This window comes from Pleurodeles waltl, chromosome 11, assembly GCF_031143425.1.
Source record: "Pleurodeles waltl isolate 20211129_DDA chromosome 11, aPleWal1.hap1.20221129, whole genome shotgun sequence".
NCBI lineage: Eukaryota > Metazoa > Chordata > Amphibia > Caudata > Salamandridae > Pleurodeles > Pleurodeles waltl.
In genome coordinates, this window is record NC_090450.1 from 745876973 (window position 1) to 745902776 (window position 25804).

A 25804-nucleotide genomic window follows, 5' to 3' on the forward strand; every position below is an offset into this window, starting at 1 on the left:
CCTGACAGGGGTTAATGGAGATACTTTTGGATGCACATGGTATATTGAGGTCATTTATATCTTGGCTAATGGAGTGATTACGGTTGTCATGGCAGAGTACTTTACTGCCGCCATGGCAAGGGTATTCCACCCGCTGTATTAAAAGATGCCCCCTGACCTTGAGAGCAACTCTTGTATTTCCAGGAACCGTCAACATGGTGGTTCCTGGAACTGTATAAAAAATTTGACAGAAGGCTCTGTCAACACGACGGAGCCATACACCAAACTAACAACCTGTTTTGTATTTTAAAAAAAATAAAGAAATCCAAGAGCAGGATTTTCTTTTGGAACAAAAATAAAAAACAAAAAATGAACATTCTCCAATGGCGTGGGGGTCATTTAAAATATTTTACTGCCCCTTACTGCCACGTTTCTCATGGTGGTGATAGGCAGTAAATACTGGCCATGTGTCTGCCCGCTCTAAATATGGCATGCGGACACATCCCCAAACCTGACAGCCCTTACTTTATAGGAGATGTGTGGAGGCGGCAGAGATGAAGTAGTCTCCACTGTCTACACACACTGAAGGTCCATCTGACGCTAATTTAGGCAGGCACACCTTCAGGTCGGTGGAATGGGTACTCCGTCACTGTTACAATGAAGTACCTTTTCTGACATCATCTAAATCAGGCCCAGTATTTGCAGCCAAGTATAAGTTGTGAATGCCAGCTGAGTGTTTCTGTGCATGGTGGTTCATGATCCATCAAATCTGATTCCACAGACTGATTTAAAGGGTGTGGGGTGGATGATGTGCCTTTTTGGCTCTTTTACACCAGTTTGTTGTCGCTGGGGTTAATTCTGCAGAAGTGGTCTGTTTGTGTTTATGGACCCAACAAGGCATACCTTCTTCTATAGTTTCACTGTCTGAATATTTTCTTGTTGCATTTGTCTTCTTGCTATCACCACATTGATTTTACTGCTCATTGTGTGATAGGATATAGATTCTATCTTTGTGGTGTTTATCAGTTTCAACAACTGCTTGGTGTAAATAGAATGTGGGATTTTTGTCTCTCCATATTTTTTCTCTGATTAGTCAATGTGATAAAAAACATTGTAGTGTGAGTTCTGAACTGGCCCTATACATTTATTTCATAACTAATCAGTAGTTTTGTTCACAATATTTACATCTATCATGTCTTCATTTTCAAATATGATTGTTATTTTCTTTTAAAAATAAAGTTTTTCTTCTGACCTTCTCTTTGGCTCTAATCATTTGTTTCACTTCTGTTTATATTTCAACTTGTGCATCTGAATATCGTTTTCTCTACTCCCTTTAATTTGACCTTATAGAAAAACAAGAGCCTCTCTGTACATATATCCCCAGATCTCAAATGTAGTTCCTTGAAATTTTGATCAGTATTTTAATTGCGTACATTTCCCAGAGGCCCATCACACCCACAGTCCAAAAAATGTAAAGTGTTTGAACTTACAATTGATTCATCACATTGATCTCCTCACTGTTTTTAACAGTTACTTGACCACACTGACAAACGTGATTTATTGTCTCCGGGATTTTGTTTTATGTACTGGATGAAACACATTGTTTGCTTAGACTTCCCCCTTACCCAAGAATAATTAGAATGTTTATTGTGAGCCTCGTGGCAATGGATCTGTGCTTAAGGTAACACATTTTTGACTAAAAAACTGGAAAGTGTCCAAGGTAGCAATAAGAGGATTCATGGTGCCAGACATATTTGCTAGAGTGAAGGATGCAACTGGAGTTTAGAAGATGCTTAATTTGAGGTACCACCAACCGTCTGTAATTTAGCACGGCCAGTGGGAGCCTAAAAACATGATGGGTAATCAAAAAATTCGGGTTCAGAAAAGTTTTCTTGAAAAGGAAAACAAAAACAATATATATGAGGGTTTTCAGGATATTGCTTGCTGCAGTTGTTAAATATGGCAAGAGGTCATAAAAAATGTCAGATTCTTTTGCCTGCAAGAAGGTTATGGGAGCTGAGAAGGGGGCACACCTTTAATAAAGGAACACAAGATCCGTAGAGACCGCCTCAAAGCGGAAAGGATTAGCCGTGAATGGACTAACAGGGTCAGAAAAAGGCAGTGTGGGATTGCTAAACAGTCTTAACGTTTGGGGGGATGCAGCACGAACTCCCTCTTAACTCATCGTTAATTTTGACAGGACTGGTATCAGCAGTTATTGGCCCCATCAGAATTATAATACATGTACTATCACCATGAGCGTTCGGCTGCTTTTTCCCCATGGCTGAGTTTGTGTTATACCCATGATCAGTAACTCCGGGGTGGAGGGGTAAATTAATGTCCAATTTCTCAGGCCACCAAGCCACTTGCAATGGGGGTCCAAGGCTACATACTACAATGAAAAAACATAAACAAGCATTGACAAAGCCAACAGGTCTCACCTTTAGCACCAACTGGCTTTGCCAATAGTTTAGCCATGCTGCACAGCATCTCTGATGTTGTGCAGCATAGTAATAAACGGGAACAAAGCCTACATGGTTGGCTGCGTCATTTTGCAGGCGCGCACATCAAGCATGGGTTTTTCTACAAAATGATGCAAGTGTTTTGTTTGTCCTGTTTTTCAGCGATCAGAGTTAAACATGAGCTGGAACGGGGAAGCAACATGAAGGGTAGAATAATGGAAGACATGGAAGCAATGGAATGGTGGGGGAAAGCAACATCGAGGGCAGGCAGAAGCAACATGGGGGTGCATGCGAGAAGTGACAAGGAGGACACTGGTGGGAAGAAAAATACAGAGGGCGCGGGAAGAGAACCAAACAGAGACAGAGAAACGTGGAAGAGGGTACAGGTGAACAAACAAGAGAGAGCGCAAAGTGAAATTAAAGCGCATAGGAGAGCGGCTTGAAGGCCAAAGCTCTATGAAAGTAAATGCATACATAAGAGCAGCTCTAAGAACAAAGTTGAGGAAAATTAAATTGTTATAATGTTATGAAAAGAAATGTGCTGAGAGAAGCAGGCAGGCACACTGAATACTAAAACATCAAACTTATGAAAAAAACATGCGCTGGGGGAAGAGGTAAACGACAGAGAACAAGGTAAATGCATGCACTCTTATGGAGAGCTTTTACAGAAAGAAAAAAAAAAGTTCCAGAAAGCCAGATACTTTTAGAAGGATAGAAGAAGACAGTCAGAGAGATGGTAAAGATGCACTGCTGCACGGGAGGGACAAAGACTAGATAGACGGGCTAAGGCAAATAAAACCATCAAACTGAAATCAAGAAAATAAGAGTGACAAAACAAAAAGCAATGGGTGGAGATGGTTTTCAGTTCAACTCTAATCATGTCCCCAGTATGTCTTTCACACACAGAGCGCTGTGCTGTCTAGCTGGCTTCAAGTGAAAAACACACTTATGCAGTTCTACAACATGGCGTAATCACTGCTTGTGTACTTAATACATCTTTGTAGGTTCCTGTCAACACTGAAGGCATTAATAAAGTAATGTGGAAAAACCTACTTGTGTGGTTGCCGTCGTACAGCCCACTGCTGTTCTTCTATCTCTTCCACATCATCATTATCAGTATCACCATCCTCATCAGACGAAGAATGCTTGGAGGACTGAGTCCCTATGCTGCATGTTCCCATATGACGCTTTAGGACTGCTTGTGTAGCATCCATCTCTTCTTTCTCCTTCCTCAGCTGACAGAAATACCCCCTACCCTGACGTGATGCACTGACCAGCTGCCTGCAAGAACAAAAGATGGAATCCAAGGTGAGCTTTAGCAGAGAAAAGATACAGGCAGGACCCCGTGGGAGTGAGGTCTACCATGCAAATCAAAACTCGCAATCCAAAAGCGGTGCTCATGACCTCATGTGATGTCACAAATTACAGTGACGAAATCACTGCTACCACTACATATGACCCTAACATTGATATTATTAAGGACATCACTACAGTAACATCTATTTGTTTTGTCACGAGTTGGTATTCACTGATGTGTTATGTCCTAATATTTATGGGTATAAATAATGTGAGGTCATGAGCATCATATTTCGGGCTGGAGTAAGCATATAGACAGTTAAGATATTTATTCTCTCGCATTCCATACTAGAAGTAGCATTTGTGCAAATACGTACACACATTATGGTCTACATTGATGCATAGATTTTCTAGGCTTTTGTCCACGCTCATTCTGCAGATGTATGAATATCTTAGGCAACAGCCTACATCCTTCTCTGATTCGAAGACTTAGAACACCTTTTTGCCAGAGTTGATACCTCTTGGTCTCTGTGGCATGAATTACTGACACTTTATGCAGATTTACCTAGGTTAAAAGGTGAAACACACTTGGCCATTTAAACAGATCAGACCTCAGAATCTAAATGTAACCTCATTATCTACGGGAAAGCAACAAAAAAAAACCTACTCTAATCATATCGATTGTCTGTTTCCAAAGCAAACAGATTAGAGTTCTGCATGATGCATTTTATACAAATATTAAATCCTTTAATCAGAGTGAGGTCTAAACCTTTTTCCACCCTTTTATGTGCCCACAGTATTAGGTGAAGTTGGTCATCTCCCTCTTCACTTGGTCTGTTTATATTTGGAAAATGTTTACAGATACTGTAGTCTAAGATGTAAATCATTTGTCCTTCTTTTAATTGCGCCAAATGTTTAATTATTTTGTTTTTGGAAGTATACAACGGAGTATTCAATCATTACTTGCGCTCGCTTGACATTCACGCTCCCAGCATCAAATATAACACTTGTTTTTAAAGTGATGTTAGTTGTGAGGACGTGATCTCATCAGTGATGCCATTGATGATGTAATTTGGGATGTCATCAGTGACGTCTTGTTAAAACTCATGAGAGGTGTGTGGCGAACAAGCAGGAACTTTCTCTGTCCTTGTACCTTGCAAGACAGTCTGGGGAAGGAACCTATGGGTAGACACTAATCAAAGATATATTTAGCTTTTAAAATAAAATAATGCATTGGTATAAATTAGTCTAATTTAATATATTTGTATACTTTTCTAAGATTTGTCCGTGTAGTTTTTACTGTTGATATTCTACATGGATTGTTTGTCAGAGTGATATAAATGGAAAAGAAACCATTTAGGGTGTTGAATTTGATAATCTGTGAAAAAAATGGAATTCTCCACATTACCTGATATGTTCTAGGCAGGAACAAAGTGTGCCAGGTTACTGGTTAGAGCTTTAGGAATATAGCACTAAACAAGAAAGGAAATTACTCTAGGACAACAACTGCACTGACCCGCCCATAAAAATGGGGACCTGAGAAGTTTGACACATTGCAGCGCGTTGTGTCTGCAATAAATATAGAAATTCTTTAATTGGATTTATGTAGCCACCAATGATCTGAGGGGGTTAAACACGAAACAGCAACTGACTACAGAATCCCTTACGGCTGTAAAAGTAAAAGAAACAGAAACAGAGAACAAAAGTAAGGCATCAAGTCAAAAATCTCCTAATTCAATATACTCCTTTAACCGAGTAAGGCCAAACACCAAACCTTTATGCCTCTCTTCAGTCCACATTCCTGTACTTTTGGTCTCAGTCACTGATCTGTTCCCACTGGATGAGAGTTTATCCAATCTCAACATGCTCCTACTTTGAGAAAAGGCCTCTTGTTGACATAATTAGCCTTAACCTTTTGCCTGATGTAGACTAGAAGTTGTAGTGCCCAGGGCCCCTGATAACCAGGTTCCCTGGGCCAGAGCTGTTTCCCTAAAACTGTTGTAATGCATTGGCTCAATTGGATACACCCTTAACTACCACTGTAAGTCCTTAGTAAATGGGTACCTATGTGCCCAGGGCACAGGGTATTAGGGGTAGGCCCCTGAGGGCAGCAGCACTGATAGTGCTTCCCTCTAAGGCAATGCATCCAGATTTACCCAGCACTGCCATTGCAGCCTGTGTCCTGATGCAAACCCAAAACAAACCCCGGCATGGCACACTGCCTGTTTGTACTGTCCACCATACACTACATGTACTATAGGTAAGACACCCCTCTGGCAGGCCTTACAGCCTTAAGGCAGAATGTTCCATATTATATGTGAGGGCATAGCTGAATGAGCAAAATGCCCCCACTGTGTCCTTGCCAAACCTAGGACATAGTGAGTGAATAGAGCAGCAATTTTAATACATGTGCTGGGTAGTGGTCAACATGAGTCTTCCAGCTACACAATGGCCACTCTGAACCCTGGGTTGTTTGGTATCAAAGAACTCAGAATGATAAACCCAAACTAGTGCTAGTATTGGATTTATCCTTAAATGTACCGAGGGGTCACCTTAGAGGTGCCGCCTGCAAAAGCTAACTATTGTGGCATGGTTGCTGACTGGTTCTATCCAGCCTGCCACCTCCAGGTAGCCAATATACAAACACTGGGGGAGAGCTCAGTCTCTCTGGTTTGAAAGACAATGCTCTTCCTGGGTGAAGGCGCTAACACCTCCACCCTCAGGAATGTGCACTGCCCTGGCAGTGAGCTTCAAAGGGATCAACGCCCTTGAAACTCGACCCCCACGCCTGTTGCTAGCAGCAGGTGTCCTACCCCTTTGCAAACTACCACTTTTGGCAGGAGCAAAGGCGGGAAACCACACAAAGTTTAGGAGGAGTGGGCCCACCTGGCATGCACCACCCCTAAGGTGTTGCCTGCAAGGTGGACCCTCCATTTAATTATCCTCCACCTTAGATGGAAGGATAATAAGCAATTAGATTTAGGGAAGTGACCCTTCCAACAGGAAGTGGTCACTATAGAGGGTGTAGCCACCCAAAGGTAGGTGTTCCTTTGGACACTACCAGACTCCCCCTAAAACACCCATTAAATTCAGTATTTAGTGGGCATCCCTGGAACAATAAATCAGATTCAAAGGACACAAAGAAAACTAGCCCAAAGAAGATCCAAGGCACAAGAACTGTGGACCTGCTGCACAAAGAAAAGTCCCCAAACCCTCCCTGTCACACCCAGGACCCGAAAATTGCTGCTGCGGAGGAGCTGGACACTGGACTAACCTCAAGAAACCCAGAGGACTTTCAGGCTTCACCAATCGCCCAAGATCTCCCTCCAGAGTAGAGGTACCACTCTGCAGCAAGCCAAGAACCAGCAACCCAGTGAGGGTCACTTCACTGACGGGCCGATATCTCATGAACCGGAAGTTGCAGCCAGGTCCTCTGACACACCAACGACCATCAGGACAAACCCTGCACGTGTATCAAGCTTGGTGGCACTGCGCCCTCTAGTGGCCGAACCATACAAATACCCTGGGTTCTGGTCAGCTGACGAACACCAAGAAAACCAGCTCATGCAGAGCTGAAAAAGGACCAGGAGGAAGCCCCAGTTGAGGGACTTCAGGAACATCCCAGACCTCCTGCCAGAGTGCCCCTGTTGTCCTGTAAGCGACAAACAAAGAGACCTATCTCCTGATCTAATGGGCTCCTTTGCACTCATCCACTGGCTCACAGATTCACTCTGCACCCGGCCACCCTGTGCCGTGCAACGAAGAACCAGCTGTGCCCCAAGGGTTCCTTACCCCTTGTGACCTCAACACTCCAAGGAGACCCCAAGGAACCACCTTTAACCTTGCAAGTGAAGACCTTTTCCAAGTGGTCGCCCTCAGTGGCCATGCACCAGATCCAAGAGACTTTTCAACGTTGCTCCCGCTGAAACCTGGAGCTGCCCAAACTCATCCAGCTGGGCCAGTGTGCCCACCGACGACCTCAACCAACCTGCAAAAGCGGAACTTGGTAAAACAACTGTGTGATTTACTGTGAATTATTAAACGTGTCTTCCTATTGATTTCTATGGTGCGTAATTACACACAGAAAGACTGTATTTATTAAAACCTCAAACATCCATACCTTAAAAAGTACTTAGCCACTTCTGATAAACATGGTCTTAAAATTTACATAAAAATCTGAAGTATTTTTATAAATTGGACAATAGTTATTGCTTCAAATGTGTGAGATGCATGATTTATACTGTGAGTACAACAAATGCTTTGCACTTCTCCAAGATTGGCCTAACTGCTTGATCAAGCTACCTCAAAAATTAGAGCATTAGGTGATCTAGTTTTTACCTGTGGAAACCAATGTGTGGTTCCCCGGACCCCCTGCACGGTGTCCTAGGGACAGCCTCCTACACCGACATCAACTGTGTCATTAGCCACCACATTCCTTTTCAATCCAGATACCATGAACAGGCCAAGAAATCCTAATTTGTCCTTCTTTTGCAACCTGGGCTTCTTCACTAGAACCATCTGACCCATACTCCAAACTTGCTTGTTTGCCCTAAAATTAGCATCAGACCTCTGTTTGTACCTCTGTTGGTATCTCACTAGCTTGCTATCAGATTTTTCATTTCTCCTAATAATTTGTTACTAACCAACCTGGACTCAGTTTCATCCCAGCCAAACTTCTCTTCAAACCTTCAAATAGGAAATGTCCATCACTGTGTAAGGTATCGTCCTTTGTGCCATTCCATTTCTCATCTTATGTGTCCACAGTGTTTCTCTCAAAATCTCTGAGATTTTTCTGTAATTGTACTGTCCTTTGAGTGCACCCTTTCCCTAACCTGCTCACGCTGTCTGCTAAGCCATTTGCTTGAGGTAGATACAAAGCTGTGCAATAATGTAACATTACCATCCCTTTAAGGAACCACTTTATCACCTATGAACAAAACTGCACCCCTTTCTCAGTAACAATTACTTTGGGAATACCTTCTGTACAGAATAAATCGCTTAAACATTCTATAACCACATGCAGGCTAACTTCACTCACACAACCGGCTGAAAGACATTTCATTGTATAGTCAACCAATCAGCGGCGGCTCCTCCGCTAAGGCGAGGAGCATTGCCCAGCTGCTTGCAGCAGAAAGAAAAATAAAATGATAATAATGGAGCTTTATTATCATTTTATTTTTCGCTGAGCCAGGTTAGGTTGAGAGGGGGCTGGAGGAGGAGGGCTATGCGCACCATAAGTGTGCAAGTGTGCTTGGCCAGCCATGTTGGGCCATCCAAACACACATGTACACTTAGCATTTCTCCTCCCGGCTGTACTGCAATATAGCCTGGAGGAGAAAGTGCACAGACCTTCACTCACTCTGTGAGCGGTGAATCACGCCACTCACACCAATCACAATGCTGCTGTGATGCTGGTGACAGCAGCTTCGTGATTGGTTCAGGGGAGTCTGGGAGCCTGTATACTTCCCAACGGACGAGCTAAGTGTTCTTTTTTTTTGTTTTTTTTCCCCCATCCTCGTCCTGCCATCCCCAGCTCGGTGGCAGCCACCAATGCAACTAATAACAACTCAAACTGCTCAGAGTGCTGCAAATGACTGTAAGGCCTCACTATATCCCTTCCAATCTTTTGCTAAAACTCTCCGGGCACCTTAATTGGTTCTAAAGGACCATTTGCCACTGCTTTATTTTTATCACAGCAAACACAATGTAAGAACTTCTTAATCGCACTCTCCAACCTGCTGTCCATTATTGGCGACGAGAACAACTCTTGGACTCAAGTTTTTCATTCTGAAGTTACGCAACTTAAGTGCATGAATATTCTACATGCAAACATAAAGGCAACATAGCGCAGCGCATTGTCTCAATAACTGAGATGACCAATGGACTGAGCCCTCCACTCGTCAACGGGTATAAGTGGAAAGAAAAGGAACCATTCATTATCCCCTCTGCAGGTTTCTCCCATACAACGTGGGAAGAAGGACTCCAAAAGGCCACGGTGTTGTAACGAAGCTTGAGAGACCACCCTGCACAGTACACCAAGGGCCTCCTTTGTGGAGTCACTCAAGAGGTATCAGGCCACTGTACTGTGCTCAGGGGCCCACCCTGGAGCTCGCCCCCACTGCCCCCCCCACCGCAGCGCCTGAGGTTTGCCACTGAGAGGGCACTTTGCTGTGCAAGGATCCACTGTTAAGTGGTAGAGCATGCCTGTTGGAAAATGAGTTATTAGTAAGGGCAGGTAGGTACCTACACCTAGCAACAAGCCACTAACCTCCACCTAGGTACAGTTAGGTCTCAGTAAATTAATCCCAGCTCAACCCTTGGTAGCTTGGCAACGAGCGTCAAGGCTTAACTTAGGAGACAAAGTGTAAAGCATTCAAATATCACAAAACAGTAATCAAATAAAACACAGGAAACAGTTTCAAAATCCAAAACCAATTTATTAAAATAGTTTATATTTTTATCTTTAAAATGACACAAAAACGATTAAAATCGGTTCAGGGGAACCGGAGATATGAATTTTTAAAGAATTATTATTTTTCTAACGCTTAGAAACAAAAAGCGCCAATCGGGTCATCTGGTTGCACCAGGACCGGGGCAAAGTCAAAGTTTCAGGCCGACCGCGATGGAGCCCTGCTCGGCTACAAGTCGCGGGAGGCCTCGGTTAAAAAGTTACCTTCTGACTTAGTCTTTATTTTGAACTTTTTCTTCACCGGGACGAACCTGCCAGTTGAATCCGACCTCCTGGAGCCCTTGTCCGGATACGCGATGTGGGTTTCCTCGGTGGTGATTTTTACCTTCGGACTTAGTCGTTTTTTCGAGATGAAAATCCTTCAACCGGGGTAAACCTGGATCTTGATCCGACGTCCGTGGAGCCCTTCTCGGATACGATGGCTGGGAGGTCCCGGTCAACTTTTTACCTTCGGACTTAGTCTCTTTTTCGGATGTTTTTCTTTACCGGGACGAACTACGAAGTCAGGCCGGGTCGCGGTTGAGGCAAGCCGGCTAGAATTTCCGCGGCGGGTCGGTCCCTCTCTGGAGCTTTTTTACAAAATTTGTCAAATCTTCTCCAAACTTCTGGGGCTTCACCCAGATGTTCTTTTAAGGTTCTTTTGGGGTCCACAGCTCACCCCAAGGGTCCAGAAGTTCTGTGATGGTCCTTGGGGGGTGCGGACTTCAACTCCCAGAATGCACCTGGCGCAAACTCCTTTTTGGCCACTGGACAGTGGTCAGCTGGTCACTTTTTCAGGAGTTGGTGCAGGGGACTCTGGATAGCAATTTTTCACCTGTAGCAAACAGGGAGTTCCTCCTTGAACCAGTTGAAGCCAGGCAAAGTCCTTCTTGTGGTGAAGCCCAAGTGTGCAGCTGGTGCAGTCCTTCTGAGTGCAGGTTCCAGGTGCAGGCCAGGGGTCCAGCAGGGCAGTCCTTCTTCTCCTTTAGTTCCTTCTTCTTGAAATTTGGTGGGGATCTGAGGTGTGGGGGCAGGTCTGCCAGTTTTATCCTTGCTCCTGGGTGAAAAGCAGGGGGGTCCTGGTCCTCCAATCAGGTACAGGGTCGTCCCCCTGTGATGACCACTTCCTGGGAAGTGTGGCAAAAATCCATCCCAAAAGGCAACAGTCTCTAAAAATCCAACATGGCTTAATCTGATTTTTGGAGGTTACATCTGGCTGAGCCCACCCACTGGTGTGGCTAAAAATCATAAACACACCCCTCTCCTGCCCTCTCCTAATCTAATCAAGGGGGCACCTAGCTGTCTGGGGTCGCAGGATGTGGGGGTGTTGCTGGGTGCTCCAGATGTCCTTCTCTGCCTTTGAAGACCAGTTTGGCAGCCCTCCCCCTTCCTGCCTCACCATCTGCTGAGGGGAGATTCTCTCCCCCAAGCACATTCCTTTGTGTGAAGCCAGGCCACTTCACACCTCATCAAGGCAGCCTGGCAGAAGCTGCTGCAGGCTGGCCAATCAGAGCACAACAGCAAAAACAATGCAGAGCTGAAATTGGCAACTTTTTAGATAAAGTCTAAACTTTTTACCTGGACAAGTTATATTAAATCCAACAACTGGAAGTTGTGGGATTTATTACAACAATCAATTTGATACCAAATTCTTGGTATGTAACATTTAAGGAGACTTTAAAATTTAAAATAAAGTCTGCCCATTCTAGCCTATGAAGGCCATTTACTTCAATGAGGGAAAAACGAATTTGGCTGTTTTTACCTCACCAGGGCTTATAAATCTATTTTTATAAAGTCCCTGCTTATAGTTACATGGCACCCAGCCCTAGGGGCACATAGGGCACACCTTAGGGGTGACTTATATGTAAATATAAGGTAGTTTAAGACTTTGGAAGTACCTTTAATTCCAAAGTCGAATTTGCATATAACTTTAATTTAAAAGCAGCCAGCAAAGCAGGCCTGCCTTTAAAATGACACTGGGCACCTCAGCAGTGCACCTAGGTGTGCACCACCTATGCTGTGGTCCCTAAACCTACATGCCCTACCATATACTAGGGACTTATAGGTAGGTTAACTTAGCCAATTATAATTAGCCTAATTTGCATATTGATTTTACACAGAGCACAGGCCCTGGGACTGGTTAGCAGTACCCAGGGCACCATCAAAGTCAGGAAAACACCAGCAAAAAGAGGAAAATGGGGGCAAAAAGTTATGGGGCCTCTGCAATCAGCCCTGTTTTCTCACAATGCCCCAGTCTGAAGGCGAGAATAAACCAAGCAGAATGAGCACATCTGTAACTGGAGGTGAAAAACAGCCTATTTGAAACACAGCTGTGACTGAAAGTGAAGGATAGGCCATGGGGAGGAATAGGTCTATGTTTGAAGGTGAGGGCAAATCCAAGTGAAAGAGTATGCTGCACTGCACTGGAAGTAAAATCCATCAAAGTTTGATTAGTATTCCTGAGACCGGAGGGGAACAGCAACCCAATTGAATGCCTGCAACCTGCGATGAGACACGGGCTAGCTGGAAAAGTATTCCTGTAACCAGAGGCGAGAGACAGCCTAATTGTAGAAATATGAGTGTGACTGAGTTGATGGCAAGCCAGGGCTTAATTTGAGCCAATGGTTTCCGCTGCGGTGCACCAGCACTTATTTTTGAGGGCAGCCACTTATTTTTCTGCCTCAAGCATTGACTTGTAGCAAAAGACATATGGGAAAGACGGAGGAAGAGAAAAACGTAAAAGCGTCACAATGGGAGAAAGCTACAAGAATAAGCAGAGGGGACAGGGAGTGGCAGTAAATTGATTAAAAAAGCCTGAGATGTCTTCAGGGTTACACAGTATTCCGTGCTAGCACATTTATTTGCATCAGCCGCGTGTTTCAGATGAGAGCTTTCGGTACCAGCACATTTTTCTTAACAAATTAAGTGCTGTGGCAAGCCTAATTGAAAAAGTATGAATTGCGTTGTAAATATGATCCCACACAGGTTGATTAGTATGGAGTGGCCAGGAGATGAGAACCAGCTTAGATGGAAAAGCATGGCTGTGACAAGCCTATGGGAAAGAACATACCGGAGACTGAATGTGAAAGCCAGTTTAGGGGGAATAGCATATCTTTGAATGCAGCTGAGTGCTCACATATGAGGAGAATATACCTGAGGGAAATTGGTTTATAAGTGAGGGGGGGGTGAAACCCTACTCAAGCAGCCCCCAATTCTCGTCAGGGTGAAGTAACAAGCAAACCACAAATTCACCTGTGCTTAACCTTTTTGAAGCTTAGCACAACGCAGTCAGTCGTAACTTAGTGGCGATGTGTAAAGTATTTATGCAGCACTTCAAATATTAATGAAGTGGAAAAACAACAAAAGAAAAATCCCACACCAATTTAGAAACTAGAGTAAAATTTAATAAATTATTTGCCACAAAACCAGAAAAATCCAATCAGTAGAACCAGAGTTAAGCAATTTTAAACATTTACGTAAAAATGTTGTCTAAAAGAACAAAGCATCAACTGTGGAAATCTGGTCGCACCAGACCAGGACTTAGTCAGAGGTTCAGTTCGCACACCATGGAGTGCGGTCAAGGTAAACCTGCTGAACAAAGGACCTTAAATTTGGGTTGTGGTGCGTTGGAAGATCCCGCGTCGAGGACAATTTGCGCAGAGGTAGCACCAATGAGCTGCGGGAAGCAATGCAAGGTTTGGCACTGAGGATGCGCCACTGGGCGGTGGTTCCGATGAAGGCATTGAAAACTTGCGATGGGAGAACCTGTACTGCCATCAAGGATATAGTTGACAGAGGCTTGCAATGCAAAATCCTGTGTCTGGGATGTGTATCGCAGCGGTTCTGATGAGCTGCATGCTGTAATGCGAGGTCCTGCATCGTGGAGAAGTCACGCACACCTGTTCCGATACAGAGCTGTGAAGACATGCATCGCGCTACATCAGTTCTGCAAAAGAGGCCACAGTTGGACTTGGTGAGCACCTTTAGGCCCACTTTCAAAGGTCCAGGATAAGTTTGGAGGACCACTTGAGAAAAATGACTCATAGCAGATGAAGTCCAGGTGCAGGGTTCAATGTAGTTGGTGCCTTTTCTGTCCCCGAGGCTCTGTTCACGAGGCCCGTCAACTAGCCCCTGGAGTCACTCTGGTGGTCCTTGGCTCAAGATGCAGGTCTAGTGTTTTTCACTAAGGCAGCAGACTAGCAGGGCAGCAGAGTAGTGGTACGTCTTACAGCAGAGCAGCACAGCAGTCCTTCTGAATCTTCCACAGGTCCAGAGGTGTACTGAAGGGTTGGGTCTGACGGTTCAATGTTTATACTTGGTGCTAGCTTTGAAGTAGAAGGTTCTGGAGGTTTCCACCCCGAGAGGTATTTGGAATTTCCTGCCTCAATGCCCTGGCCCCAGCTTGACTGGGGGCACAGAAGACTAGTGTGAAACTCTTTGTGAGTGTGATGAGGCAGATGCTTTATGATATGCAAGTGTGGTAGGTGACAGCCTTCCCCCTCATCAAATCAGAAACAACCCATCCTGCCAAAACTTATGTTTCAGTCTGGAAGCAAAAGACAAATATCAACTGTCAGCTATACCTAGTCATGTGACCCAGAATACAGGCACCAAGTGGTTGGTACAGGAAAAAGCCAACTTTTTCAAATTAGCATTTCCAGAATTGACTTAAATTCTGACTTCACCATTAAAGAGGGTTTTAAAACACAATTTCTTTAGACACCAAACTCGACATTCCCACTTGCTCCCAATTGAAAGTTATCACTTATTAAATGTAATAAGGTAACCCAGTGTTATCCTATGGGAGTTGGAAGGCCATGCAGTAGTAAAAAACAAATTGAAGAGGTTTTCACTACCAGGCATGAATGTCATTTAGGGATCACCAGGGGTCACAGCTGCGACCCCCCTAGCTTGCCCCTTGCTACCTCTGGCACTGCCTTTGAGACCCCCTGGCCTCAGAGGTCACAAATGTGAGTGCCAGGAACACCGAGCAGCTCGTCCTTATGACCAGTGCTTGAGACTCCACTTCCATGCTTTCAATAAGTTTTTTAATACAGTAATATAATTAGTGTAGTAAAAATTGAATACAGTTACCTAGAATATGACCCTCCTTGGTAGCTGAGGTAAGTAAAAACACTTTTAAATGTATGCTGTGGTCACGCTTGTGGATGAGCGTGTTTATGTGAGAGAGAGAAAGAAAGAGTGTGTATGAGTGAATGTGCGTAGATGTGTAGGCATGTGTGTGTTTGGTGAGTTGACGCACCTGCTTCCAGGAAACAAATAAGTAAAGATATATGTCCAATGTTTTAAATACACTGAACCCTGCCTTATGGGCTGTTTAGGTCCTATCAGAGAGGTGAAATGTGTATTAAAAAAGTAAGATATAGGCCTGGCAAAAGGTTTTGTTTGCCAGGTTGAAATGACAGTTCAAAACTGCACCCATAGTGTGCAATGGTAGGCCTGAGATGTGTTTATAAGGCCAATCAAGTGGGTAGCACAATTAATGCTATTGTTAGACCTGACAGCCTTAGGGTGGTCACCCCTAACGTTTTGCCTGCCTGCCTCCCTCCACTTTTTGGACACTATTTTTGCTGGCTTTTAGACTCTGCGCACTTTACCACTGCTAACCAGTGCTAAAGTGCATATGCTCTCTCCCTTTAAACATGGTAACCTTGGATCATACCTGATTGGACTATTTAATTTACTTATAAGTCCCTAGTAATGTGCACTATATGTGCCTAGGGCCTGTAGATTAAATGCTACTAGTGGACCTGCAGCACTGGTTGTGCCACCCACTTAAGTAGCCCCTTTTCCTTGTCTCAGGCTTGCCATTTCATGGCCTGTGTGTACAGTTTCACTTACACCTCGACTTGGCATTTAAAAGTACTTGCCAAGCCTAAACCTCCCCTTTCTCCACATATAAGTCACCTCTAATGTGTGCCCTAGGTAACCCCTAGAGCAGAGTGCTGTGTGGGGGAAAGGCAGGACATGTACCTGTGTAGTTTACATGTCCTGGTAGTGTAACACTCCTAAATTAGTTTTGCACTACTGTGAGGCCTGCTCCCTTCATAGGCTAACATTGAGGCTGCCCTCATACAGTATTGAAGTGGTAGCTGCTGATCTGAAAGGAGTAGGAAGGTCATATTTAATATGGGCAGAATGGTAATACCAAATCCTGCTGACTGGTGAAGTTGGATTTAATATTACTATTCTAGAAATGCCACTTTTAGAAAGTGAGCATTTCTTTGCACTTAAATCTTTCTGTGCCTTACAATCCACGTCTGGCTGGGCTTGGTTGACAGCTCCTTGTGCATTCACTCAGACACACCCCAAACACAGGGTACTCAGCCTCACTTGCATACATCTGCATTTTGAATGGGTCTTCCTGGGCTGGGAGGGTGGAGGGCCTGCTCTCACACAAAGGACTGCCACACCCCCTATTGGGACCCTGGCAGACAGGATTGAACTGAAAGGGGACCTGGTGCACTTCTTAGCCACTCTTTGAAGTCTCCCCCACTTCAAAGGCACATTTGGGAATAGGCCTCTGCCCTACCTCATCAGACATTTGCTGGAGAAGAAACCTGAACCAGAACCTGCATCCTGCCAAGAAGAACTGCCTGGCTGCCTAAAGGACTCACCTGACTGCTTTCTACAAAGGATTGCTGCCTTGCCTTGCTGTTGCCCTGCTGCCTTGCTGAACTCTTGTCTGGCTGTAAAAGTGCTCTCCAAGGGCTTGGATAGAGCTTGCCTCCTGTTCCCTGAAGTCTCAGGATCAAAAAGACTTCTCTTTTTCATTTGGACTCTTCCTGTGCCGAACATTTCGATGCACAGCTTGTTCCGTGGCGAGAAAAACGCCGCACACCGACGCTGATCGACGCGACGCCTTTGGGGCGACCGGAACTTCGACGCACGGCCTCGCAAGGACAACGCCGCCCGACTTCCAGAGGGGAAATCGACGCAACGCCTGCTGTGAGAGCGAAACTTCGATGCACAGCCCCGCGGAACGACGCGCAGCCAGAAAACCAGCAGGAAAATCCACGCACAGACCCGGGACATCTGGTAATCCCTGCGACCCACAGAAAGAGACTGTCCGAGCGCCAGAAAATGACGCACGACTTCCCCGCATGAAAAATAACGACGCAAGTCCATGTGTGCTGGGGAGAAATCGACGCACACACCATTTTTTCACGTATCACTTCTTCTGCGGCCCTTTGCGGACATTTTCCACTTTTTCCACTCCAAACCAGGTACTTTGTGCTTGAAAGAGACTTTGTTTGCTTTTTAAAGACTTAAACCACTTTATATCACTTTCCAGTGATATCTCTACAATTTCACATTGCATCTTTATTCGTTTTTGACCTACAATTATCCTGATAAATATTATATATTTTTCTAAACACTGTGTGGTGTATTTTTGTGGTGCTATGTGGTGTTATTGTATGATTTATTGCACAAATACTTTACACATTGCCTTCTAAGTTAAGCCTGACTGCTCGTTCCAAGCTACCAGAGGGTGGGCACAGGATAATCTTGGATTGTGTGTGACTTACCCTGACTAGAGTGAGGGCTCTTGCTTGGACAGAGGGAAACATGACTGCCAACCAAAAAAAAACCATTTCTAACAGCTATTGTCAGGAAAAGATACGTAATGGTGGAAACATTGATTAGACAAAATTTTAGGACAAAATTCAGACAACATGGAGTTCAGCAAACCTGACAAACGAAGAAGAGGCATTAGGACCTCCTTCAAGATGGCTGCTAATTTTCCCACCAAGAAGCCTTGACTTTCTATTCATCATGTGATACGATTCGGTTCAAGAAGAATGTGTGCATGTTTCAGTGCGCACTTAAACTGAACTCTTTAGAGAGAATAATGTTCTGAGAGAGTGCCACCTCAGAATTGCCGTTGCACATCGAGCCGTTATTCCCGGTCTGATCGCCTTCCTCAACATTCTTTCCCTCCACCTTTTCCCTTTGTAGGTGATACACAAGTGGCTCCTGAGCACAGTAGGAAATTATGGAAGAGGTCTTCCTCTCATTTGTTCGGTGAGAACATTAGCTGAGAAGCGCAAGTCTTCTATTGAGGTGAGATTATTCAAGACAAGATTGATCAAGGCTACTCACCTCAAACAACGGTTGTCCTTTCATCTCTGCCATGGTCTGAAGATTAATCACCGAGTCTGCAGCAGCTAAGTCCCCAGAGAGTCTCTAAAGAAAACTTCAATAGCCATTCACACGTTTTCCTTGAAGAAAAACTAATATACAGTATGCATGTGTAAATACTTACACATTGTTACATAAAAAAGGCAAAATCTCCTAATCAAAGGGTATATAATAATACACACATATAACGCAAATTATTATCTGAGTTTATATGAGCAAAGACTGATATTCTAAGATTGTTATTGTGCAGTATATAGGGAACAGTGTGCACAAGACATTGTGACGTGAAAGGGTTAGCTAACTTTGGCAGAGTTGATAAGTACAAATGTATGCAGAAAACCCATGTACCACGCTGAGATAGCGGATGATCTTGTGATACTTGTTTTGGCAATTCCTAATACGCACAACTGTATGTGCTGCCAAGGTGTTATGTTTACTGTACCAGGCAGAGGCATGTGGATCGGGGAAGGCATACAGTTGAGGTTGCACTGACCCCCTAAAAAGCCAGGCAGTAGTTTGAAGGTGCTGGGAGGATGATTGATTGGTACCAATGAGAGCAAGGGGCGAGATGCAGTTGGTAAGAGTCTGGGGTATACTGGGTTAGCAACAACACTGATAACATCCGAGAAGCTCACAGACAGAAATGTGCAGATTTGCTGTCGCCCACAGCTGCTGCCCCTTCCCAAAGAGAGGGAGAGAGGTTAGAGTGGGCTACCCAGTACTAGCTGCTAAAATTAAGTTATCCAGGTGAGAAAAGCAGGGTTCTCCTGCTTCATCTTGATTTACAGAATTATTATTGTGCGTTTGATTTACTGCACCCAATTCAAAACTGTTTTGCTCTCATTGTTCTATTATTACACTACACAAGGAAACATTTCAGCTACTGTTTAGCCAGCAGTGTCAGTATACTTGATGGTGCTATTGTGTTTGCTAAAGCCATACTGTATCAGATACGTGTGTGTGTAGTACCTTGCTGTGTGTCCTCACTGATTTGTAATTGACTACTTTTGCTAATTGACTACTTTGCTTGTATTGGTTGCCGGCAACTGGTCCAACACAGTTATATATGTATTAATGCATATTATTCTATAGTTATCCCTCGAAGCTTACACAAATGAGTGTCAAATGATAGAAAGGAGAAGTAGAAAACAGGAAGTTGAAGACAGGCTCAGAAGGAAAACCTTAAAGATGATTTGGAACAGTCTGTTCTCTGTCACCCACCCCTTTCCTCCATGCTCTTGGTAGACTCATTCATAGAAATAAAGTGAATAGTCAGCAAGGGTGGGGAGGCATTCGGATCCTGCACCAATCTGCTCCTGTAGAAGCTTGAGTCATAAGCAGCTGCAGACCCACTAGTAGCAGTTAACTTTCAGGTCCTGGGTACTTCTAGTACCCTTTTATTAGGGGCTTACGTGTAAAGTTAATGTGGCATTTGGGTGTAAGCCAATTTCTCCATGTTTTAGGGAGTGAGCACATAAACTCAAGCACTGGTTAGCAGTGGTAAAGCCCCTGAGTCCTAAATCCAACACAAATGAGATGAGATAAAATGGAGGAGGAAGGTAAAAAGTTTGGGGTGAAGACCACTCTAAGGCTGACAGGTATAACAATACTCGAGTGAAAGTGAGGAGCAGTCAATGTGGAAGCGTATGCCTTGACAGGAGGTGAGAGGGACAAAAAGGGGAATGCTCATATTGTGGATTCCAGACACATTCCTAGATTACAGATCAAACAAGAGAATAAAGGGACATCAGTCAACTTAAACAGTGTATTTTCCGGGGGACGTGGCCAGGGTGGCTAAGACGGCAGACATCCCTCCATGAGCTCTTGGCGCCCCGATCGAGAATCTGCCAATATCCCAGTTGCTGGCAGGCCCCTTAACTCCCCGAAGCGGTGAGAGTGGAGAGGAGCACCTGAGGCTCCTTTTTTTAGCACCTGGATGCCACTGGGTGCAGAGGTGGCAGATTCGCCACAGGCAGGATGGCGGACATTGGCTGTGCAGCAGGCTAGGGTGGAGCAGCCCCATAGATGAAGCGAAGGAGGAGCACTGCTTCCAGTATTACACCTGGGCCATGCTCCAGCTCGGGGAGCTGAAGACTTTCAGCGAGCCCAACAGCAGTGTGAACCTACAGAAGGTGCACAAAGTGAGGCATGTACAAGCAAACACATAGCGGTGGGAGCTGAGGCGGCAATCATCCACACAAGAAGGGAATCAGCCTGTTGCATGTAAGATGGTGGACACAGGTCACTCCACGGCCTAAGATAGAGCAGGCCAACAGACAGAGCACAGGAAGAGGGCGGCTCCCTGTGTTGCCATTGAGCCAGACCCCAGTCCTTGGTGGGGGGGTGGGAGATCTGCAGTGCAACTGGCAGCAGAGAAAGCTTGATCGCCAAGTGCGGAGTATACTGTTGGGAGTGCACCCAGTAATGCGTATGTTGAGCCTGAGTGCACAGATAATAGAGGTGAAGGTCCAGTAATTACGTCTCATAACAAGGTCTGGGTCTCTGTGTACCCAAACTCCAAATTACTTAACCAGCTCCAAGCACCACTGCAGAGCAAATTCCACAGAGTACTGTGCAGTAGTACCAGCAAAAGGTAAAACATACGATTTCCCCCAACTGATCCTCAGCCTGAGTGCCACTCAAAGCGCAAATTTTCACATATGAGCGAAGACAAAGGGACCTCAGGGTCGTGGACATACAGCACCATATCGTCGGCATATAACAAAATCGCCAGTGGGCAGAGTCGAAACCGCAAGGCCTCCATTGCATGCTGCTGCCTGATCATGCAAGCTAGGTGCTCTAGAGCGAGGGCAAAGAGGTTTGGCGACAAGGGGCAACCCTGCCCCTGGATATCTGGATAAGGTCAGAGGTGAGACTGTTAACATGCACCTGGGCAACTTGGCCGATATATAACAGCCTTCTCCAGCTGATAAGAGTGGGGGGGAACTCCCATTCTCTGCAATATTGTGTACATGTAAGGCCAGGCAATAGAATCAAACGCCTTACCGACATCCAGCAGGACCGCAACAGCCTTCACAGAGGGATCTGAACAATGCAATAGAGCAAAGAGCATTCGAATGTTCTGAGTAGTGGAAATGGTGGGTATAAACCCTGCCTGGTCCGACAGGATCCAATTAGTAAGTAAGGGCTGGAGTCTGGTTGCTAGTAATTTGACTAAGATTTTGGTATCAGTGTTAATGAGAGCTAGCAGATTGCAAGAATCGCAGCGCTGAGACGACTTATCAGGCTTCAGGAGCATAATAAGAAGTGCCTCTCCGAGGGTGTGAGGCAGCTGTTGTGCCACATAGGCTTCCTCAAACATTGTCTACAAACAAGGCGAGAGCAAGTCATTGTATTCCTTAAAAAACTCACTGGGGAGTCAATCCAACCCCCGGGCCTAGCCATTCAGTAGGTTCCGAACGACATACTTAATGTCCTCAGTGGTGAAGGGCTGAGTGAGGGATTTCCTTTGATCAGGGGATCGCCAGGCCCAGGCTACCTCTTTGAGGCACTATTTAGTCAGCGTTCGCAGATTCTCAAGAGCTGTACAGGTTGGCATAAAATTCTGAAAACATCCCCAGGATGGACGGGGAGTCCAAGCATGGCGCACCGTCTGATCAGGCAATATGCATGTCCTGAGAATGCGCTCTGGAGTTCTTAAGCTGAGTAGCCAGAGCATGGTCCAGTTTAGTCTGCCTTGCTCACCGTACGTACGGGCCACATGCCTACGAGACATGTGGCGCTCGTCCTGTTCCGCAGTCTCACTGAATTCAGGCACCTGTACTCGAATAGCCGAGCAGTGCGAAGTAGTCAGGATCATCCATGTTCAGCCCACAGGCGCTGAGCAAGGTGCCGCACAGGCGTCCCTGAACGATCACATAGCGTCTTTGAACGTCATCCTAGGAATGCACAAGCCCGAACAGCACACCCTTCTTAATTACAACAAGCACCCCAGAGGTCATGCGGTATCCCGCCCGCCGTGCACCCACCACAGTGGCTGCATGGTCCGATATACGTGTTTCTTGAATAAATACGAAGTGCACATGTTGACGATCTAAATAAGCCAGTACCTGTCTATTTTTGTTATTTAGTTGTTAAAAACTCTAACAGTCCATGATAAAAGGGTAAAGGGAGCCCCAGCGGGGCCATTGTTATCACTCATATCTCCAGCTTGTCACCTCTAAGATGTGACTATTGTAAGAGCCAAGGCTAAACAGTGCACTAGATAAGCACACTGTGCAGGCAATCACAGTCAAATTAAAATTCCCTATCTCCTCCCAGCGTCCCCAACTTGCTAAAGACATATCCCTATGAACACAAAGGACCAAGTGGCAAAGAAAAACAAAATTCTCCAAGAAGCAGAAAAGGCACGAAGTGCTCCATAGTTATAGGGGATGTTCCCACAAATAGCAATCTGGCAAAAATCCAGGTGGACGGAAGTGACCAGGAATACAACCCAACCCACATCACTAAAGTCAGAATCTGAAACTGTACAGGACAGTGACCCAAACTCTCAATATTGCATGACGTTGTGCAGTGAGAGGCAAACCCATGGTTCCCAGTCCCAACTCCAACCTCACACCATTATGTCCCAATACCAGTCACGCAGGTCTATCCGATGAAGAGGGGTGGCTTAGTCCTGCTTTCTTCAAAAAGTCTGATGCTGCTTGTGGCATCAATAATATCTTCTGCCCATCTTTCAAGTTGATGCGCAGCCACCACAGGTACAACATGGCCTAACCAATGCCAGCCCTCTGCATCTTCTTTTCACCAGTAGAAAATCACACCATGCAGCCTGACTGATGTGGTAAAATAAGGGAAAAAGGCAAGCTCATTGCACTGATAGTAGATCGTTTTGTGTTCCCTGGCAAGGCGGAGCACCTAGTCACAGTGACAATAATTCAACAGCTGCGCAATGACAGGGCGCTGGGGGCTCCTGGAGGCAGGCTTGTCACTAGGGACCTGTGGGCTTGTTCCACTATAACCTTATCAGAGAAATGATCAGCACAAAAGACATTACTCAGCAGTTGTTCAACAAATAGCTAAATCGTTCCCATGTTAGTGGTATCCAGAAGGCCAATGATACATATATTGTTTCCTGCGAGAATGCGCTTCAGGATCTTCGTTTTCAGTCTGAATAACTGCTATCACCTTTCCCATGATGAGACAAGTTTCTCTCATGGTGTGGGGTGTATCTTCAGTCATGGATATGTGCTTCTCTGCCGCAATTATGTGTGCCCCCTCTTGGCGAGTTTAGTTGCCATATGATCCATCCTGAGAGTCAAAGTATCATTTTTGCTATCAATCGATTGCAATCTCTGCTGCATGGCTAAGAACATGGTATCCAACGTCCTGACCCCTTGTGATGGTGGTCCTTGTTCAGAGCCCAATAAAGTCTACCATGGGGGTCAACTGGCACGCTTAGATTCGAAGGTAAGGCAGGACTTCTGCTTATCTGCCTTCCCCATGGTGGTAGGGGGGCCACACGCCCCGCTGGAGGTGTAACCACAAATCATTGGGTGATGATATCCGAAAAAAACAGCGACATTGGATACAGTAGTACAGCGCAGTGGAGCAGCAGGTGGGCCCAAGGGGTCTCGCCAACCAGTTATCTCAGCGTAGCCAACACTGACGCACTCAGTCCCATTCCAAAATCACCAGAATGAAGACCTCCACATGCACAAATCAGGAGGAGGGGACATCCAACACTTGATGTGATGCCCAAGGATCACACTGTTCCACCACACTTTGGAGGTCAGGGCCATCCAACACCACTCAAGTCCCACAGCAGTTTAGGCAGCAGCGCCTAAGGCAGCAATGTCCACAAACCAAATAGTTAAGGGACTAACCACAGCACCTGTCGTCGCGGCTCAGTCCTCCTCAGCACTGTCTACGAAAGCAGCACACCTGCATTAGGGCCCTCCCGCAGCACACCGCAGGGGAATTAGCCACCTCCATTAACCAGCTCCCCTGCATCTCTCATTGGGGCAGTGCGACGGCTGTCAACATCCGACCAGGCGACTCTCCACACAGTTCCCTCTCGCTGCTGAGCAGTAAGGATGAAGGCCCCCTCGGAGAATTGCAACAGCTCTGTAGGCAAGTGGCCCACAGGCACTGCCCAGGATGCACAGCACCAGGATCCCGACTATGGACCATGCACCCCACAGCACAGCGCACCAGCACCTCCTTCACACAGTGCCCAAGGTGGGAAATCAGGCAGTGTCAGTTCCTTCAGCAGCAGCTGGGCCTCACTCACCAGGCTCCTGCACTGTCCACATCTAAGGCAGCAGTCTCCCACTCCTGCAGCACACCATCCAGGTCAGGGGCACTATTAACGGGGCTCATCTCCATCTGCGCCAAGCAGAACAGTGCATTATGTACAGCGGCACCACTGCCATGTTGCAAGGCCTGTTGGAGCTGCAGCACCCTGGCGGTGCTATTATTTTGTTGCTTCCACTACAGCAGGTCACCGATAGGACAGGGTGCAGCTTTCATAGCTGGGATGGGTGCATACATGCAGGATAATGTGCAAATATTTCACCCCGATCCACACAGCTGCAGTATGATGCAGGTATCTAGTGTTGGGCGCACTAGTGCCCCCCTAAATTCCGCCTCTTTGAGACTCTCAAGGCAGGCTTGGAGGTGGCGATGGAGCAGCAGAACTTGTGCTGTCACTCTCCCAATGAGTAGAAATGGGGGGACCCGGGCACATAGGATGGTGTGGGACCAATGAGACTGCAAGCACCACAAGTCCTGCCCCAGCTGACGACATTGACGGCCCACTGGAAGATCAGGCCGAGGGCTCGGGATGAGAGAATGGTCACAAGTTACACGTGATATACTCCTACAACATTCTCCAGGCCTGTAGCCTGTGGTTGCATACTAATCTCTGCCAGCCATACTGCATTCGGACTTAATAATTTCTTCCTGGAGGTCGGCATGGGCAACGCAGCCTATGTTGCAGTACTTTATTGTGTGTTTTTGTTACGATTGGGGTGACAGATGATTCTGGGGTGATAGTTTGGGGAGGGGCTAGTTAGGGGTAATCAATGGGGGAAGTTCCAGCCCTGTTGGCCATAGCTCAAACAGCATTTTAAATACAGGTCAAGATAGTTGTGTGTTTTTCTTCCTTGTGCTGACTTGATAGGATTATTGCCAGAGGGAGAGCTGCTTGGGGGAGGTTCTCCGAGGAGGGCCCTATGGGCTACTCCCACATTCAGCTTTCAAATTACACTCAGCTATGACTACCCATAAGATCATGACATGGAATATCAATGGTTTGAATGATCGCATCAAGCATGGGGAAGTATTGGGGTTTGCAAAGTACCACTCGCCAGATATCCTCCCGTTACAAGACACACTTATTTGGCACTAGATGCCCGGTTCTGGCTAGATATGGCTATGAGAGGGTATTCATCATAGGACTCTTCAGAGGCTTGTGGGTGTTTGCTGTAAT

The 25804-nt window shown here is 45.7% G+C and overlaps 1 protein-coding gene across 1 annotated transcript in view; it reads right to left on the reverse strand.

The window, feature by feature from the left end:
- Positions 1–25804, reverse strand: part of CCDC60 (coiled-coil domain containing 60) — a 493444-nt gene that overhangs the window by 176748 nt on the left and 290892 nt on the right. The window contains exon 4 of the mRNA XM_069214471.1: positions 3495–3722. Within this exon, the coding sequence (XP_069070572.1) occupies positions 3495–3722 (228 nt within the window). The remainder of the gene's footprint in view (positions 1–3494; positions 3723–25804) is intronic.